Below are 21,283 nucleotides of genomic sequence, written 5' to 3'. Positions count from 1 at the left end.
ACACTGGAAAAAATAAAATTTAAAAAAATTAAAACCTAGTCCTGACTGGGGGGACAATTACTATAGATTTTTGGCAAATTCCACTAATTAGTTCCTAATTTCCTTGTACTTTGCAGATAGTTCACTGGCTTAGGTATGAAGTTGTTGCTATTTCTGGTTTTATTATAATTTTTCCTCTTTTTTGGTAAGAATCATGAATGAAGATTCATACATGTGTACTTACTTCATCATATCTCCCACAGGTAAAATGTAAGATAGTGATTGCAATCACTCTTTGCTGATAGTTCTATATTGTTTTAAAATATAATATTGGCTTTGAAATGCCTGCCTATAAAGCTTTAACAAAATAAATTTCTTAAAACATGATTGGATAAAATAAAGCAATCAATTAACTCACCTTACAACCAGTGGTGATGCTGTGGCCCCAGGTATTAGGTGCACATCTAGAACATTTCTCTCCAATGGTATTGGGAGGGCAAATACACTGACCAGTCTTTGGGTCACAGTTATTTCCCAGATGGGAACAGGCACAAGCTTCACAGATGGAAAGAATAGTAAAATAGTAAAAATCTGATAGAAAGTACTGAGTTTATATGGGAATTTGTGTTGTTTTATTTTCCGTATCATGGGTAAGGATCCTCATTTATCTTGTATATCACAGTATTTTCCACAGAACAGTTGATCAATAAAATTATATGGTATTGTTTTTAATAATTTCAAAAAGTAACATATTCTTGGTTTTTCAACTAAGTTTAAAGAAAGAAAGAAATGGAATATCAGATCCTATGCTAACTGTATCTAGATACTATAAAGTTTAAATTTTTGTTTCTATAGTTATTCTAAGTTCAAAACTAATTTTTCTATGCTGTATAGATTAATATTTCCTTCCTGCTGATGACCCCATTTTGCAATAAAAACCAGTAAGCGCAACAGCCTCTGAAACTCAGTGGATCAGCTATATAGTTATAATTGCCATACATCAGGATATTGTAAAAATTTAAAACAGATGAGTTATGTAAGTGTGTGTGTGTGCTTGTGTGTGTATATGAATATATTTTTGAGTTTTATTTACCACCAGCTCATTCTTTTCAATAGATTTTTCATTTTCTTAGCTCTGTTATATGAAGAGTACAAATTTTCAAAGAATGCAAAACTAAGATTTGAAAAAAAATTGTTTCAGAGGTGCTTCAAAGTCACCTAAGATGAGCATCGTATGCTACTTATTAGCTACAGTTGACTCAGTAAGTATGTTTTAGTGCAGTGTTTCAAACTGAAGTGAAAGGGAGAAATACCATAGATACTCGGTTTAAGACAGAAGAAACGAATGTTTTAAAAACCTTTGCATTGATTATATGATGATTAAATCTTTAAATGAAATACATTTAGAATATTTGAGTAAGTTCAATTTTTAAGGGATCACAATTATCATTGTTCACAGCATTCTATACCAGCTGTGAAAAATGTTTAGTATAATACTGGACATAAACACCAAATAAAGGTTAGCTGTTGTTTTTGTTATTATTATTGTTGTTGATAATTTCATGCCAAAGGACTTAGTTTGTATATACCATTTATCAAGAAGAAAAATAGTTCACATTATGTTCAAATTAGATGTGCTAAAAAAAGTCTTGGGACGGTTCTATTCATTACCAGCAAATAGAAATTCTCTAAGCAGTTCCTCAGTGGAATCATAAAACTGAGTAGGGAAAAGATTTGAATGATTAGCTAGTTTTTCCCTGCCCAAACAGAATGTTTGCTACAATTCAGAATACTATTAAATACTGATAATAATCATAATAGTGATAAACACTTACATGATGCCTACATGCCAGGCAGTACTCTCAATATTTTAAAGCCATTAACTCAACTAATTCTAAAAAAAAAACATGAGCTAGATATCATTGTTTTCTTGATTAAATAGATGAATTTTGTAGAGAGACAGCAGGACCCAGTCACTCAGCTGAGGTCACATAACTAGTTACCCAGGGAGCCACTAAACTGATCCAAGCTATTTGGTGGAAGTCATATCCTCAAACAGAATGCTATCCTGTCTGTTTGGGGCTGTTTTCTATCTTATTTCTCTGGACTTGAATACTACTAAGTTTGCATTTTTAATGTTATCCCCATTTCATGATTTTGGATAATGTTCTCTGTCTTACAATTTCTGGTAGTGAATGTATTTGAATGCACAGTATCATTACATTAAATCACATTAACTGAACACATTAGTAAGAGTTGGATTTAAAGAACAGTAAATTTTAGCGGCGCCTGGTTGGCTCAGTTGGTTGGGCGTCCAACTCTTGGATTCAGCTAGGGTTGCGGTCTCAGAGCCCTGGGATTGAGCCCTGCCTCAGGCTCTGCGCTCAGCTCAGATGCTGCTTGAGATTCTCCCCTCCCCCCATTTTCTTTCCCCTCTGCTCCTCCTCCTGCTCAGGCTCTCTCTCTCTCTCTCTCTCAAATAAATAAATAAATAAATAAATAAATAAATAAATAAATAAATAAAATCAATCTTTAAAAAAGAACAATATGTTTTAAAATACAGCATTTTAATTTTTAGTATATATAGATATTGACTAGAGAGCATATATAGATTCTTAGAAGATCTATAGTTATACTTTCAGAATAACATAATGGCTTATCTTTATGATACAAAGTATATATTGAAAGTGGTTGAGAATATCCAAAAGGTATGGTCTTAAAAACAATTCAAAAGGGGTGCCTGGGTGGCTCAGTGGGCTAAGCCTCTGCCTTCAGCTTAGATCATGGTCTCAAGGTCCTGGGATGGAGCCCCACATCAGGCTCTCTGCTCTGTGGGGAGCCTGCTTCCCCCTCTCTCTTTGCCTGTCTCTCTGCCTGCTTGCGATCTCTCACTCTTTCTCTCTCTCTGTCAAATAAATAAATAAAATCTAAAAAAATAAAAATAAAATGTAAAACAATGTGAGATATTACTCCTGCCACTTCTTACATAAATTTGCTACAATTCAATAATGTTTTAAAATCTTACCATGAACTTATCACGGTACTGAGAGGAGTACCATCAGTGTTGAATCAGTGAGTTTAGTAAGCAAAGGTGATACTCATCTAGTGAATGTTGGAATAAGGGTCAATTCCAAATTAGTGGCATATAAATCAAGGCTAATGTTCAATCTTCACTTTCATCCGTAGTATGCTAATTCCTATTTTCTTAATTCATGATTTGTGGGAAGAACATGAGAACACTTCTTGTGGGAAATCATGGTTAGAAATCTTCCTGCATATCCCCAAGAACTAGCAAATACCTAGCACTAATCTGTTTCTTTCTTGGACCATCATAGATTTCAAGACACATGAAAGTAGATGAAAATGTATTTTTTGTACCTGAAAATGGTATTCTCTTCTCTGATCCTTGTACCAGTTTTGCAATAGGGAAAGGGAACATTGAACTGCATTAACTTGAGAGTGAAGTTTAAACTAAGAGAACACTGGCAAAAGAAAAACTGAACATTTGACTTTCAGGCTATAGCAGCCGTTGAGTGAGTGACTGGCAGTCACAGACAGGGAGGCATACAGCAAAATTGAGACCTGCTGATGGATTTTTTGAGTACTTGCAAGCTGTTATTTATAGGGCAATGTTTCACACTGCAATATACTTTCAGTTTATTTAAAATAAATATACATTACTTATTAGTTTAAATATTTTGGATCATGTATTTGTTGTCAAGGTGCCTTTGCTTTCAACTCGGGAATGCAGAAGAACGAATTGCTACAGTTGCCAAAATGCCAAAACCAGAGAATGAATGCAGAGGGCTTAGTTTTATTTACAGACCTGTGCAGCCTCCTTCTTGGAAGTTGAAATAGCCACGGGCACAGCGGTCACATTTCTTTCCTGTCACTCCAGGTTGGCACCAACACTGACCGCTTTCTTCACAGTCAAATGATTTCGACCCAAAAGAATTGCAATTGCAGGGAACACACCCCCTCCCTGATTGTAGGCCAAAGGTTTCAGGCTGGCATAGAAAAGGAAAGAGAAAAATTAAACTTAAATTAATTAACTCATTATCAAACAAGATGCACAACACAGAGAGGTAAGGTAGGAAAGAGGAACCTATGGGTTGTTGAGGTTCCTCACTGATGTTAGGACAATGAGGTTGTAATTTGACTAATGGATCCTTTTCTACAAAATCCAAAAAGAAAAGTATGATTATTTTAAAATTTTATCGGAGTTTACAGCAGAATTAGGGTACCATCCTTTCTGTCTGCTATGTTTTCACCAGTCTTTCCTATACTTTCCAAGATTTTAACAGCAATGTGGGGAACTAATTTAGGGGGTGTTACTTATATTTTAATTGAAACATTTACTTGTTTCATTCCTAATAATCTGAATTGATTAATTTGAGACCTTATGAACTCCTTCTGCTTGTTAAAAATGTTTTCCATATTATTGACCAGAAGCCTACAGTTAAAATTAATGTTTTTCCTCTAATATTTGATCTAATTTTTGTCATCTCTCTATAAATATTTCTAATTATCATTCTAGGGCTTACATTATAGATATAACTTAGAGATTTATGCCTATGCTGACAAAATAATTGGTTTACGAACATCTAGTTTCTGGGGTTTCATTTTAACAACTAAAATTGATTTGAGAGGGCACACATCAAAGCACCAGATTAGGTAGATGAAAGAAAACTTTTATTCTCTGTTGAGTTATTCTTAGGCATATCTCTTATCTATGCATAACAAATAACTTTCTATGATCGGTTTTCATTACCAGCTCTGGCTTGAAGTACATGTTATCTGACCTACAGTGATGATGTTAGAAAGTGTGGATGGATTAAAAATTACCTCTACTAGAAAAATGAAAAGTGCATATCCTACTTAAAGTACAACAGGGTTGTATTTTAAAATATGAAGTGTGTCACATTATTATGATATTTTAATCTGGGAAATTAGTCTTGGTAATTACTTCTTTGTAAAAAATAATTCCTATTTGGGATTATTAGACTTAACAGTTACTTCCTGGTAAGAATAAATCTTGCTATTTAATGGGAGCCACCCAAAGAGAAACAAATAAGGCTCATTATATATTCTTGCCATTATTGTTAACAGTATGAAAAACAGTTCTAGAAAACAAAATCACACTGAAAATTACTCTCTTAAAATGAGTATAGCTAAGAAAAGTTTTGGTTTTTAAGTATAAAATGGGTTGATGGAGTTTAATAATCATTTAATCTTTGTATTTACTGCTGGCTTTATTTTTATTTCCAGTTCAAATTCAGATGTCATCATATGATTAAAGAAGAAACTGTGTTTGTGGAATCGCTATATTGTACACCTGAAACTAATGTAACACTGTATGTTAACTCTACTGATACTGAAACAAAATTTAAGAAACAAATAAAGAAGAAAGTATCAGTTCTAACAAATGGCTTAACATACAATTTTGAAATTAAATTTCATTATATAAAGAAAGATTAAGATATATATGATTTTTATTTATAAAAAGCAATTAGCTGTAGAAGTCTAGATACCTGACCTAGAGAAATAATCAGAAATTGAGAAAATGGGTTAAAGTATGAGCATACCCATTACAGTATTATTTATGAGAGTAACTTCTCAGTGTTAGAAAGTTGAATGAATTAAATTTATAGCATTCATGCTATAAAATAATATGCCAACATTAAAATCTGTTTTGAAACAGTTTTAATGATAGGAATATGCTTAGGACATAGCATTATGCAAAATTTCAAAAAGCAGAATACAAAATTATATACACACTATTATTCCAATTATTCCAATTATATACCTCTAACAACACACATACCATTCAGACACACACAACTAGAAATGTATGTACATAGAAAAAAAGACTAGAACATACTACATTAAAATTGTTTTTTAAAATTCAAATCACAAATATATTTGCATTTCTTATGCAAAGTATTTGCATATATTTCCTAAATTTTCTTAACTTAGATATCTGAATTGTAGAGAAAATACGTTAAGTTCATCTTTATTTCTTAAATTTTTTTTCACGTGGCATATCTATGTATCTTTAATGGATATATCTATACAGTATTAAATAAACTTCCAAATCATAGTTATTAAGAAAATTTCAAAGTTCATTATGTAAAAAATATGTAAGAAAAAATATCTCTACCATACTTTTCAAATATTTAAATAATGTAACTTTAAAGAGCTAAGTTATACCATAAAAACAAATTTAATCAACAAAATTTTAATGAATTTAATGTACAAAAATTTAATTCAGAGACTAGGGAAAATTTTTGTAGTAAACAAATTAAAAAAGTAGACATTCCTAATCAGTAATCGAGATTAATGAGGTAGAATGAACATGAGAAACAGTCCCTATCCAGTGTCAATGAGAAGTTTGATGATCTCCCAGAAATTATTTTCACTTGGGGTAATAATGACAATGAGCTCTTACGTATTGTGCTTGCTGGGTGCCAAGCATTGTTCTGAAGCCCTTTGCAAACATGAATTCATTTAATCCTCCAGACAATCCTGGGAGGTAGTTATTTCCATCACCTTTCAACAGAGTGAGGAAACTGAGGCCCAGAAAGGTCAAGTAATTTAATCAGCAGTGGGAATGTGGTGGGCTGACATCCTCCAGTTTTTCTCTTATGGATCCACTGGAGAGCTCACCCCAGGTCATGCTTCTCCAAGTCAAAGACTGATGACAATAAATTACTAGAGCCTTCCTGCCCAATCCAGGATGCCTCTCTAATGGCTAAAGGGTGCTCGGGAACTCCCCTTTGTCCTGGCAAGCATTTGGCATTTTGGAAGAATTTAAAGAATGAGGCTTCTCCAACCCAACCTTCCTTCCTTTTCTCCTTCCACTTCCATCTGGCCTGCACCACAGGAGAAGTCTCCCTGCTCGTCATGCTCTCTCCTCCTTCATCTTTTATAGGCATTTCCTCCCCAAATCTCTTCACATGTTGAAGGATCCAACTGACACAAACCCTACACAATGGGTCCCACTACAGATGAAGCAGGTGAATTACAGAAAGAGTGAAGAAACAGTCTTACAGCTAGGATGTGGCAAGACTGGGATTGGACCTGAGGCAGTCTGGTATCAGAACTAGTGTTCTTAAAATATCAACAAAGAACCTAGAAATAATGCTTTTTTCTTTTCTTTTCTTTCCTACTCCTTTGCTTTTTACTTTACTCTCACCTTCTTCTATCCATTAGCTGCTGCTCCCCTCCCCCCGCAGGCTATGATTCTTCTCTGGTAAGTCTTGTGTCCTGTAACTCTGCAGCAGGGTCCTGGACCTAGTTTTCCTCCTTCTTCCTTCTTTCCCTCCCCTTCCTCCCTTTCTCTCTTCCTTTCAGTATTTGCTTTCTTTTGCCTTTTAAGATGGGGGCAGTGGGGTGCTAAACTTCTGTAGTAGAAAACATGCTTCCTTACTTTATGTATGTGGTATATTTGCAGGATGTGAAAATGTGTGACTTGTGGTAACTATGGGCAAAATTATGATGTGGAAAAGTCCCAAAGCCATCAATTATGATGAAATGTTAGCAGAATGTCAGACCAATGGGCTACATTTTCTTGGGAAAATCACTTTCTCTGCTAGATATCCCTTCATTTGTTCATTCATAGAAGTCAATTTGCTTCAAATGATGCCTGCAATTCCTCCCACTTCTAAGATCATAGGCTTCTACAAATAAGCTTTCGTTTCTCCAGATCCATGGTTAGTTGAGACTTTTATGAAACTTGAATATACTTTTAAAAATACACTGATAGTGGCGCCTGGGTGGCTCAGTGGGTTAAATCCTCTGCCTTCCGCTCAGGTCATGATCCCAGGGTCCTGGGATCGAGCCCCACATTGGGCTCGGCAGGGAGCCTGCTTCCCTCTCTCTCTCTCTGCCTGCCTCTCTGCCTACTTGTGATCTCTCTGTCAAATAAATAAATATTATGTCAATAAATAAATAAAATATTTTTAAAAATGCACCGATATAGCTCCTTCCAAAGGCAAGGCTGGAAGCAGGAATTGCCTAGTGTTTACATTTACAGCTGGCACACTGAGCAGCCATGATTGGGGAGCAAGGCCATCAGGGAAGATCCGCTGCAGCACACGGAACACGACATGCGGAGGCATGAGCCATGCACTGCCTCGGGGATTACCGGAGCGGGGGCCCGATAGGCTCCCCGAGGGCACCCGCTGGAGCTGCTGACAGCCCACCTCTGAGGAGGCCCCAGCACCCGCTGCGCTCTCTGTGACCGCTCCTCCTGCCGCTGTGCCTGCATGCTGAGGTGGCACTGTCGCCCTACGAAGCCAGATTTACACGCACATCTTCCTGTCCCATCACACCACGGCGTCACAGAGCCAACGGGATTGCAGTCACACAGCACACAGAATTGCTTCTCTGGCTCCCACCACATACCGGGCTTTAAAAGCCAACAGAAAATAGAAAGAAACAAAGGAACAAAAGAGCATTTGATATTATTCAAGAGATCGACGCAGATGATATTCTCAAAATGACTACAGAGAGGCCGCTTTGCCATCTGAGAAATGCTTGTTCTGTTGAACAGTCTTTATCACCAAAATACATATTTATAAGAAAGAGGTAGTGTGGCTCCGTCGCCCTCATGGAGGGATTGAAGGTGCTTGCCATCCGGAAGGCAGGGTGATATGCTTAAGAACAGAGAGCAACATATTTGGACTCTTTTATTTCCTTTTAGAAAAAACAATGTCTCTAAAAATATGTGGATTAGCTTCTCTACTGGAAACTTTAGTTAAGTAGAATTTGCTAAAAACAAAGGGTGTGATGCATTTCATTCTGCCAGCATAAGAGCAAAGAGTGTTTTACTCACCATAGACTGGGATTAAAATGATGTGCTATTTGTTTCAAAAACATCTGAATTGCACAAATATTCCACAAATTCACTGCCAAGGAAAGATACATTGAAGGTCAAAAGCTAAAGTTCAGCAATTTTTTTTTTCCTATTTTGGAAAAAACATTTAAATGATCACAGTGCTGGTACATATAGAATTGGATGATCCTGAACTCCTCTTTCCATATATTTACTATGCACATCGTTGAAGGCTCTAGAACATTTTCCAGGAGGAAGTGATTCTTCATCAGCTCCTGCTCCTTACCTTACACTCATCACACCGCCGTCCCTGCACGTTAGGTTTGCACTCACACTGTCCTGTCCTGGCATCACAACGCTCAGAGAAGGAGCTGTTGACATTACAGCGGCAAGCTGCAAAAAACAAGAGTGATCTGTGGTTGGGAAAACACTTCCTGGAGTATTAATAAGCTTACTAAATAATAATAACCCCCAGATGGTAATGCTGGAATTGAGTTTTAGTGATGATACATGTAAAGCTATATCATAGTGCCTGGCATATAATATGTTGTTAAAACATTACTGTAATCATTATTATCCTAATTTTGAGAGTGAATTATAAATGTTATATAATCTGTATTATTTTATATATATTGTGTGTGTATATACACACACATATCTGGACAAAAACACACACCTTTAAGATTAGAAAAGTATGTAAGACAGAGGAACTAAGCAGACCTTTTTTCCAAAGAGGACATCAACATGGCCAGCAGACACAGGAAAAGAGGTCCAACATCACTAACCGCCAAAGAAATGCAAATCAACACCACAATGAGATATCACCTGATACCTATTAGAATGTCTGTTATCAAGAAGACAAGAAACAGAGGCTGGCAAGAATGTGGTGAAAAGGGTACTCTTACACACTGTTGGTCGAATGTAAACTGGCCCAACCACTTCGGAAAACAAAGCTTTAAAAAGCTTTAAAAAATTAAAGCTAGAACTACCATACAATCCAGCAATCCTACTACAGGATGTACACTTAAAGGAAATGAAAACAGAATTTCAAAGAGATATATACACTCTCATGTTTACTGCAGCATTATTTACAATAGTCAAGATCTGGAAATAATGTCCATCAAGGATGAAAGGATTAAAAAAAAGAAAAAGGTATGGTGTATATAAATGGAGCATTATTCAGTCTCGACAAAGAAGAATATCCTGCCATTTTCAACAACATGGATGGACCTTGACCACATTCTGCTAAGTGAAACAAGTCAGACAAAGAAAGCCAGCTACTGCATGATACCACCTATACGTGAAATCTGAAAAAAAATCAAACCCATAAAGAACAGGTAGTAAAATGGTGGTTTACCAGGGGATGGATGGTGGGGCATAAAACTGCTGTTGTTTAAGGGTTCACACTTGCAAGTAGTAAATAATAAGTAGTAAATAAGCTATAGTGCTCTAATACACAGTATAAGCAATATAGACAATATTGTGTATATTGTATATATTGTGTAATAGAATAAATATTGCTGCAGTGGCAATCATATTGTAATATATAGGTATATCAAAGTTACATGTGTATACCTTAGATTTACACAATGTTATATGTCAAATATATCCAGTTAAAAAGTGTATAAGATGAAAACACTGTGTTAAGTCTATTAGGAAAATACCATTATAATTTTTAAAGTCACTTTGTTTTGCAATTTATATACTATTTTCAATACATTTGGTTTAAGTACTCTTGTCATTTCTGTGTTATGAAGCTGATGCTATTCTGAGATATATAATAAATCAGTCTAAAAATTAAATGGCGTTTTCACAAACAAAACATAATTAATGGCTCACTCTGTACTATATTAGAATATTCATAGATGGTTTTGGTAAATTTTATACAATGCCCTTGTGTCTCTGCATACTTTGATTTTGAGCACAACTTATAAATACATTATAAGTAGCTACTCCATTGGCCTATGCTATTTTCCTGTTCATCTGACTCAAGGTTCTGCTTAGTTTTACTGCTTTCCTAAAAATGGCTGGATTTTTCTCTCAGCAATTTGGCCTTCAGGGTCTGCTAACTTGATACAAGTTTGGTGGCCATTGAGGGCCTGGCCTTAGCAGCAGCTGTGATTTTCCCTAGGGAATAATAGCTAAAGCATACTCCATAGCAGGCGTGTGAGAAAAAGCTAACACAATATTTTCTGTAAATACCTATTTCTCTTGATAGTAGAACTGTTGTATATACTTTTAATTTCTTTTTTAAATTAATTTTTATTATTTTTTTTAAATGAGAGTAGTTGACATGCAGTGTTACATTAGTTTCAGGTAAACACCATAGTAGTTCAACAAGTTTATACATTATATTATGTTCACTACAAGTGTAGCTGCCATCTTTCCCCATACTTCCTTATTAAAATATAATTTTAATTTCTTTATGTGAATCTCATATATACTATAGTTCAATTTTTAAGATTCCACATAATCTAGAAGTTATTTTTTTCTTAGAATGAAGAATATGGGATTAAATTTACCATAAATTAACATCATCTTAAAAATAACAAAAGCAGTTATAGGATACAAAATCAATGTACAGAAATCTGTTGCATTTCTGTATACCAGCAATGAAATGGCAGAAAGAGAAATCAAGGAATCAATCCTATTGACAACTGTACCCAAAATCAGAAGATACCTAGGAATAAATCTAACCAAAGAGGTAAAAGATCTGTACTCTGAAACTATCAAGATGACACAAAGAATGGAAAAACATTCCATGCTCATGGAATGAGAGAACAAATATTGCTAAATATAGCAATAAATATAGCAAAAAAATGAATTGCTAAATATATTAAAAAATAGATACACTGCCTAAAAAATCTATACATTTAATGCAGTCCCAATCAAAATGCCACCAGCATCACTCACAGAGCTAGAACAAACAATCCTTACATTTCTATGGAACACAAAAGACCCCAAAGAGCCAAAGCCATCTTAAAAAAAAGCAAAGCAAAGCTGGAAGCATCACAATTCTGGACTCCAAGTTGTATTATAAAGCTGTAATAATCATCAAGATGGTATGGTACTGGCACAAAAATAGACACATTAATCTGTGGAACAGAATAGGAAACCCAGAAATGGACCCACAACTATATGGTCTACTCATCTTCAACAAAACAGGAAAAAATATCCAAGGGAAAAAAGCCAGTCTCTTCAACAAATGGTGTTGGGGAAACTAGACAGAAACATGCAGAAGAATGAAATGGGGCCACTTTCTCACACCATACACAAAAATAAGTTCCAAATGGATGAAAGACCTAAACTGAGACATGAAACCATCAAAATCTTAGAGGACAACAGGGACAGGAATCTCTTTGATGTTGGCCATAGCAACTTCTCACTAGATACATCTCCAGAGGCAAGGGAAACAAAAGAACTATAGGGACCTCATCAAGATATAAATAGCTTCTGCACAGTGAAGGAAACAATTGACTAAACAGAAAGGCAACCTATGAAATAGGAGAAGATATTTGCAAATGATATATCTGATAAAGGGTTAGATCTAAAGTCTATAAAGAACTTATCAAAATCAATACCCCCCAAAATAAATAACCCAGTTAAGAAATGGGCAGAAGACACGAATAGTCATTTTTCCAAAGAAGACATCCAGATAGCTAACAGACACATGAAAAGATTCTTAATACACTCAGCATCAGATAAATACAAATCAAAACTACAATGATATATCACCTCACACCAGTCAGAATGGTTAAAATCAACAACACAGGAAACAACAAATGTTGGCGAGGATGCGGAAAAAGGGGAACCGTCTTACACTGTTGGTGGGAATGCAAGCTGGTAAAGACACTCTGGAAAACAGTATGGAGGTTTCTCAAAAAGTTAAAAATAGAAGCATTGGCATTTTTAAGTGAAATATATGACCCAAACTATAACATATAAATTTAAAAAGAAAAAATGCATTTCTTTGTAGTGGTATACTTTCCATGAACAAACCTAAAGAAAACTAAAATAATCATTTGTCATGAATTTTCTCTTCTTGAGGGTTTACTACCTATGCACAGATGAGCTATCAAATATATGAAAAGTTATAAAAATGGATAATATATTTATTATATTTCTTATGCTGAAGAACATTAAAAACCCTAATCATTTCTATACGTACCTCACGGCAAGTGGTATAAATATTGGTGATAGTTTAAGAATGTTTTTATACCATATTCTCCTACATGTTCTTATTCCACAGATCCCCAATTTACCACAATAAAATGAGTGGAAAGATTTCCTCAACTTTATTGAGGGAACTACTGGAAGATAGAAAAAGAGCCCTAAAATGAGCCAACCACAGATACAACTACCACGAGCACTACTGCCAAAGGAGCTACCATGTGTGAGCCTCCCAGGCTCCGGCAGGGCACTGGGTACTCCCTGTGGCTAGATCCTTTAATCCCCGCACAAAATCATGACCTTTTATGTAAATGAGGAAGCTGAATCTCCATGAGGCCAACTGTCTTGTCCAGGGTCATGTAGCTAGAAACTGTAGATCTTAGATGATGTCTTTGAATGGGAGAACTTCTTAAGCTTCCTATGATTTTACACAAGTAAACCTACAATGTTTAAAGGCACTTCTGTGCCTGTTGGAAATTTTGCTTTAAAAAAAATTCCAATTTATAGTCACAAATGCTTATTCTAGAGAGCGATTTATGGATTTTGTTTATCGCTTTTTAATAAAAGGTGAAAGATTTACTCGATCTGAAGAGAGACCAGAGTATGAGAGTGATTTGTTTTTAATTTAACAAACTGTCATTTTTAAAGTACAAAAATCTGACACTCATCTTCCAAACCTATGAGAAGAAAGGCACATTTGTTATTGAAATGGGGTCTCCTACCTGGTCTTTGGTGCTTAGAGCAGGGACAATAGCAAGACACTACAGTGGTTTCTATAATTTTGCAACTCCTGGGTCCCAACTGAATGACTGGAAGAACCCCTTCTTATATAATGAAGTGGGCAGAAGTGAACTGTGGATAACCTGACCTACCTACAGATTATGGCAGCAGGTGAAGTCGAGGATGGCATAAAATGCTCAGGTGCAGACACGGACTCACCTTCCACTGGATTCTGCACAGAAAGCTTTCCTTTGCATATTATGTTACTGCTAATATGAAGCATTAGTAAATTATATGCAGTGTCAAATAAGACAGCTAAGGAGGAGGAGGTGACAGGAGAAATGTACTGATTAACATGGTGAGGCCCTACAATAGCCAATTTTGTGAAAGGAAATGCAGAAATAGCATTCTGTGAATAGTCCTAAGGTGAAGGCCAATCATTCAACAATTACAAATGCCACTGCGTAGAAACATGGGCAGAATTTTACACCTATTATGAAATGCAAGAATGTAAAATTCACATGTGAAAGCATAACAGATGAACACCTACAAACAGGTACCAAAGCAATAACAGGGACGGATAAATTCATTTTAAGAAAATGATTATCACCGAGATACACAATAAAGATAAATGGGGCTTACCTAATTTCTAAAATCTTCTCTCCTATTGGGGGCATAAGTTTGTTTTACTAATCTTCCTTGCACACATATACAAAAATGTGTGCATCATTTAAAAAACAACAACCCTTTGACAGTGAAGCGATTTTCAAAGGATGGACTCTACTCGTACAAAGAAATATTTTAGGAGGTGCAGACTCTGTGTACAGGCTCTGTTTCTATGATACATGTATCCACCTCATTTCCTTCTCTCCAATCCCCAATCAAGAACTCATCAGCTGCTTTGAGGTGCAATGCATCAATTCTGTCAGGGGCGTCAGTAGTTCAGGACTTACGCTGACAGTTCTTTGCATCAACGGCGTCTCCAAAATACCCATCAGCACAGAGCTCACAGAAGCGGCCTGTTGTACCTGGCTTACATATCAGACAGGAACCAGACAAGCTGTCACAGCTGCCAGGGATGGAGAAGTCAAGGTTGTCATTGCATTGGCATGGCTGACATGATCCTCCAGGTACAGAAGGTTCTCCAAAATAGCCTTCTGCACACCTACGGGGAAAAATTTCATCAGTGAGTATCTGGGAGGAACTCACAAAACCCACTGGGGGCAATGTTTGTATATTTTTCACACTACCCTCTCCCAGGATGATAAGCTTTCCTTTTAAGTGTTCCTTCTCTCAAATGCAAGGTGATTAAAAAATGTTTTTCTATAACTGTAGTGTAGATACAAGATGAAATCCTGCCAGCCCCACCAGTAATTAGATTTCAGCCAGGAAAAAAAAAAAAAAAAATCTTGTCACTGGCACCGAAGACGAGACCAAAGCATAATAAGAAATCTGCTGTTGGCACTCCGGAGGAATCCAGGTCCATGTTGGAGAGCCTTTGTAGTGCAACACATCATATGTATCTACTCCAATTGGTTGTTTTCTGTACAAATATGTAAGGTTCACATTTTTTGTTGTTGTTGTAACAAAAGCTTGTTATGAGGAAACAGACTTGCAAAGAAATTCAGCAGCGAGAACTCAGAATTTATTAAATAGAAAATTGTGACTCAAAAGAGTCTCATTATTATTCAGATGGGGGCTGTGGGTATGTCTGTGTTAATAAGAGGTTTGTATATATTTGCATTTCCATAAAGAGGCAGATTTTCACTGAAGAGCCTTCCCAAGAAGCAGGTATGCCAGCATCTTGGGGGTAACAACCTGTAAGGTGACGCTTAATTGTGCCCACAACTCGTATTAACAAACTCTAGGTCTCTCTCTCTCCCCCTCTCTCTTTTTTTTTTAAGGACTAAGTACTGTTTTACATATTATTGGAAAAAAATTTGTTTATTTATGAGGCATAGCAGAGATGATGTTTAAAATTGTAGTATTAAATTTCCCTTTATCCATATGTTGTTTCAAAATGCTACTTAATGTCACAGATGCACAGATACAGGGTTTCAGGAGGTATCTATTTATATTCCGCTCTGTCTTCTCTTTCAGTTACATTTGTTCACGCTTCATATTAAACCACACTTGCCAAAGGAGAAGCAAAACAGGGCCTTTCTAGTCTTACAGTCAGGCTGGCTCTGTCATCTGTGCCATCTTAGCAAAATAAAAAGTCCTTTGCAGCAAAGATCAAAATTGAAGGGGAACAAAAACAATGTGGGAGAATATCATTTCAATAGTACACTACTCTTATGCTCATCGACTTGCAGATATATAAGCCACTGTATAGAGGAATGCTCTCTACCATTCAAAATAGAAATTATTTAAATCCATTACATCATGTGAGGGTATTTTAATAACATTACAACTATGGGCCAAAGTCATTAATGACTCTGAGTTTTCTAGAACACTTATAAGTGCCATAATAATCGTTTTTTTTTTAGAGGATTAACCTTTTACCATAATTTTTTAAAATGAGATTACTAGTTTTAATTATATTCACAAAATACTGTATAAATTGCAAAAGTCATAGTATAAATATTGTTTGGAAGAATACATCACCCACAAATATAATTGCTTATTAATTATCTACTGTAAAATATGAACTAACATTTTAGTGTATATAATTTCCCCACAATCTCTTCAGAAATGGTATTCCATAAAGATAATAGGAAGACACTTTTGAATTTTAATCCAATTCTCCTTGCCTTACTTCATATGCAGAGCTTATGATCACATCCACATATACTCTCATCTCATTTTGTTTACCATTAACAGACAGACTTTGCTCCACTAGAATAACGATATACAATGATCATTATCGCAGCCAACGAAAACCCATTATTTTCAGCTCACTTTCCTCAAAATGACTTACTGCCCTCAGGAGAGATGGCATTATATAATAAGATCTGGGAATTTTTCTCAACATGGATACCAATTAGTAAGCCCCCAATTCTTCCACAATAAAAAGGAACCCTTTGTTCATGAGAAAATAATAACAATCAAGTAGACTAATGGAAGAAGCATCTTTTCCCTTTTGTTGTAGAACATGTAAGAAAGCATACTGAATATACATGAGAGATAATTCATCTGCTGCTCTATAAAAAGTGTGCATTCAGGTTCTATTACTGGTATGTATATGCATGTGTGTTTCCATACATAGCATAGTAGTTTTAGAGACATAAAAATTTGTCAGTAGAAATTAAAAAGTAATTCTAGGGTCAGTGAATATAATACTGCTAATCATATAACTTTTGTTAATAAGTGTTTTATAGTCTGATCAAGTTGGAGTCACTTAATTAAAATTAGTGTGAATGACAGCCCTTTAAACCTTGCCAGCCTCTCAGTTTTTCACTCTACAAAAACTAATTGTAATTTGAAATCTCAGGGTCTCTCACTTTCATACGTAAGGGAGAATGAGGATGCTTCTTATTAGAGTTTATTGGATTCCTTGCTATAGATGGACAGCCTGACAATACAAAGTCACTGTTTCTTCCCACATATGCTAACTTTTTTCATACCAAACTGCAATATTTTAGAAAGAGGACCTTTAATGTAGATGAGATTCTAGATGCCTCATGCCATTATGTAATATGGTTCTTTCTGTTGATGACTCAGGAACAATATTAGAGAGAGAGAGATGACAGAGGGAGAGGGAAGATAGCAAAAGTGAAGAGAAATGGCAATGAGAAGTGCAGAGCAACACTGGCAAGATTTCTTTTCCTCCACTGCATCATTTTTTTCAGTAACTTTTGGCTAAAATACGTGGCCTACAGTCTCAGTATCTATGGACTAAACACAGTACTTCGATATCTATGAGCATACTAGAAAAGCTCTCACTCTTTTCCTCTCCTGCCCTTCTTCAAATACCTACAGAACATTTCATCATGCTAATATAAATAAGGCACAATCTTGATGCTGCATTCCATGGAGAAGAAAGATGTACTTAAAAATGTAGCAGGGAGCTACTGCAGATATGCCAATGTCCTCATGGAAGCACAGAAAAGGGCAACCAATTCAGATTAGGATTCATCAAGGACCCTTTCAGGATGATAGGGTGAACTGGAAAACTTGAGCAGGGTGAGTCTCACATGGAGAGCTGGAAGGGCTGCAGAGGGAACAGTATTGGTGAAGGCACAGAGGAGGGTGGCTGGAGTTGCTATGCAATAGGTATGTATTCTTACTACTTCCCCTGTGATTGAATCAGTTAAAGACTGGGTGGGTTTGCCTGCTTATGTGGTCCCTTTCTGCAAATTAGGAGAAGAAAAGGGTCCTCTTTGAGCATATGCAGAAAACCAAAGAGAGAGTGGACATACTGAGCAGCCGGAACGCAAGCTCCTAAACTCCTCCTCGGCTGAGTACTTTTGTGCATTCTACAACCTGTACAACCACATAGGAGCAGAATTTGAAACCTTACTTGGAGTCACAATGTTGCTAATGGTATTACTGAGTTAAGTGTGACTGTCTTGCTTTTTCTATTTCTGTGACTATACACTCCACATCTGAGACTCAAGGGCTCAAGGAGACTCAGGCCTGAGTAGAAATTCTCAGCAGTATCGTGGTAATACAGCAATTAGACTCAATTCAAAGTCAGGAATTTATGAAGCAGAGAATATCTAAATAGGATTTTGGAACTGAAACTTAAAAAGCAATAAGAAATTTTTCTGACCTAGAATATGAATCATACGGATAAAACTATAGGTGAATTTCCCAAATTACGAGCAATTAGGTTCCAATACCTTCTGCACTCAGTGGCCATTGTGAAATGAGTCTTAACTTTGACCTCTCTCTCCTTACATGAGGAGCTGTTAAAAATTTGCCAGCTATGGAGGGGACAGAGCTTTGGGGTTCCTTTACCTCATTAAGTTTCACATGGTCCAATATATCCTACTGGGTCAACATGCCACATTCTTTTTCCTTAAGATTTATTTATTTATTTTGTTGGGGGGCTGGTGGAAGGAGGTGGGAGAGAGAATCTCATACTCCCCACTGAACTCAGAGCCCATCCATATGGGGCTTGATCCCACAACCCTGAGATCATGACCTGAGCTGAGACCAAGAGTCAGATGCTCAACTGATTGTGCCACTCAAGCGCCCTGCCACAGTCTTTTTAAGTGTCTCTCCATTAAGTATGATATATTGCTGAGTATGATATATAGGATATATACTTTCAGAATAAGGTTCTGGAAGTAGCTTAGTGACCAGTAGAGTAAATGTGGCCAGCATTTAGCTCACTTTTTCTCCATGTTCTTTTAAATTTTTCCTGATGCTCCAACACTCATCCCTTTTCACCCTTCAAGGTATTTTCTTTGTTTTTCTATCTTTTCTCCTCCTTGACAGTGACAGATGCCCAGAATCTTAGAAAAGTGCCATGATGAATACCTCATTCCCTCATTCTCTCTCTGTTTCTCTTTTATTTAAAATATTCCCCAGAGGAAAGCAGCAATATCTGAAAGTATGGGTGCTTTGGCCCCAAGCAAAAGTTTCTGAAAAGTGTAACTAGTGCTCTACATGTTATAGACTATCAGTCAGTATCTTAAATGAATTTAAAAAAAAAAAAGCAGAATCAGACACTATAAGCACAGAGAACACAATGATGGTTGCCCTCAGGAGTGGGGGCTGGAGGTTGAAAGGGAGAGGAAAATACAGGCTTCCAGTTATGGAATGAAAGACACAGCATAGGGAATACAGTCAATGGTACTGTGATAGCATTGTATGGTGACGGATGGGAGCTTCACTTGTGGTGAGCATGGGATAACCTTTAGAGTTGTTGAATCATTATGTTGTACACCTGAAACTAATGTAACATTCTGAGTCAACTAAAAAAAAAATTAGTTAATATTTTGTCATATCTTGTTTTGCCGTCCTCTTTTTCATGATTGTTTCTATTCCCTCATTTCTAGCAGCAAGACCATCTTGTGCTACATGACTGAGTGAAAAGATCTGACAAGGATGAAAGCAGAAAGTCCAGGAATCTTTTTGACTTTGGGATTCAGAAGTCACAATTTCTATGAATTTGGCCCCTCTTGTTGCAATTCATCCCCAACAGAAAATGGGATGAAGTTAGAAAAGGCAGATGGAGAAGAGATGAGTAGAGTGTTGGTGGTCCCAGGGGAGTGAAGGCAGCAGAATGAGTCCCACACCCCTAATAGTGGTATGGAAGTAGTGCAGAGTTATTCAACCTGAAGGGAAAGGCAGTTGGGAGGACCAGAAAAAGGAAGAGGTTGGCAGAAACATCCTTGGATGTTTGGACCACCATCTGTACATTGCCCCCCGAAAATACACAGACACACACACAGAGCCACATACTCACACAATCTCACAGCCACACATACACTTAACAGAGCCACACACATAGTCACACAGAGCCACACACATAGTCACACAGACACACACACAGACACAGATACTCACTGAGATACACCACACACTCAGCCAAACATACTCATAGTTGTACACACACTCACAGCAACACACAGACACACTCATAGCCACAGACACACACATACATACAGAGCCACACACACTCACAGCCACATATGCACTCACAGACACACAAACAGTACCATACACATACTCACTCACTCATTCAAGCATTTAGGTTTCTTGGTTCTAACTAAGCTTGTTAGAATTTGGTTCAAGCCTGAGAGATGGGGAGGAAAGAAAAAAAAAAAATTTTAAATTGAGATATAACTGACATATAACATTGAGTGAATTTAAAGTATACCTGACTGAAATTATGTTTCTAAGCTCTCACCGCTCCCACATATAGAGATTTGGTCTCAAAATAGAAATTAAATTGAGATAAAGAATATAAAGTTATAATTCCTGTCTACCACCTGAGTTGAGTCTGAGATGCATATATATATATATATACACACATATATACATATACATATATACATATACATATACATACATATACATATATATATATGGTCACACAAGATTAGAAAATGCTGAGTTATAGCATAATGTGTAGAGTGGTCCAATCACTACGTTGTATACCTGAATCTAATGTAACACTGGGTGTCAGCTCCACTTCAAGAAAAGAAAAGAAAATGCTGAGTTAAAGAAATTAAACAGATGTCTTCCATCCAGGACATGTCAGAACTTTTAACATGCTAATAGATATTTCATATACTTAATGCGATCACAGAACTCTGTTTCAAAAACATCTACAGTTTGGGAAACACTGCTCTACTTTTCCAATGCTGATTTTATGTAGATGATGTGCACAAACTGATTACACCAATCACTTGCAGAATAGTTTTGATTACAAGATTTTCAATGCAACCAGGCTCCTCTTCTTCCTCTGAGCTGTACTTGCCTCGCCTTCCACCTCACCCTGCACATCCTCAAAAATGTCTCCCCTAATATTTTGAATTCCTCTAATCATGGACTTCTGAGCTCATATAAATACACAGAAATGATAAACCCTAAATATTCCTGGAAAACCCTATTCCAAATTCTGGCTAGAAAAAAAACAATATTCCATCTTCCATATAGTAATAATTTAAGATGATTTTTGAC

At 36.3% G+C, this 21,283-nt stretch overlaps 1 protein-coding gene across 1 annotated transcript in view; it reads right to left on the bottom strand.

Annotated features, from left to right (window-relative positions):
* The window catches only part of LAMA2 (laminin subunit alpha 2), a 672,905-nt gene that overhangs the window by 246,320 nt on the left and 405,302 nt on the right, over positions 1–21,283 (bottom strand). The window contains 4 exon segments of the mRNA XM_047732179.1: positions 398–534; positions 3,806–3,986; positions 9,102–9,208; positions 14,659–14,870. Of these exon segments, the coding sequence (XP_047588135.1) occupies positions 398–534; positions 3,806–3,986; positions 9,102–9,208; positions 14,659–14,870 (637 nt within the window).

The sequence above is a fragment of the Lutra lutra genome, chromosome 6, assembly GCF_902655055.1.
Source record: "Lutra lutra chromosome 6, mLutLut1.2, whole genome shotgun sequence".
Taxonomy (NCBI): domain Eukaryota; kingdom Metazoa; phylum Chordata; class Mammalia; order Carnivora; family Mustelidae; genus Lutra; species Lutra lutra.
This window is presented reverse-complemented; position numbering and strand designations above follow the sequence as displayed.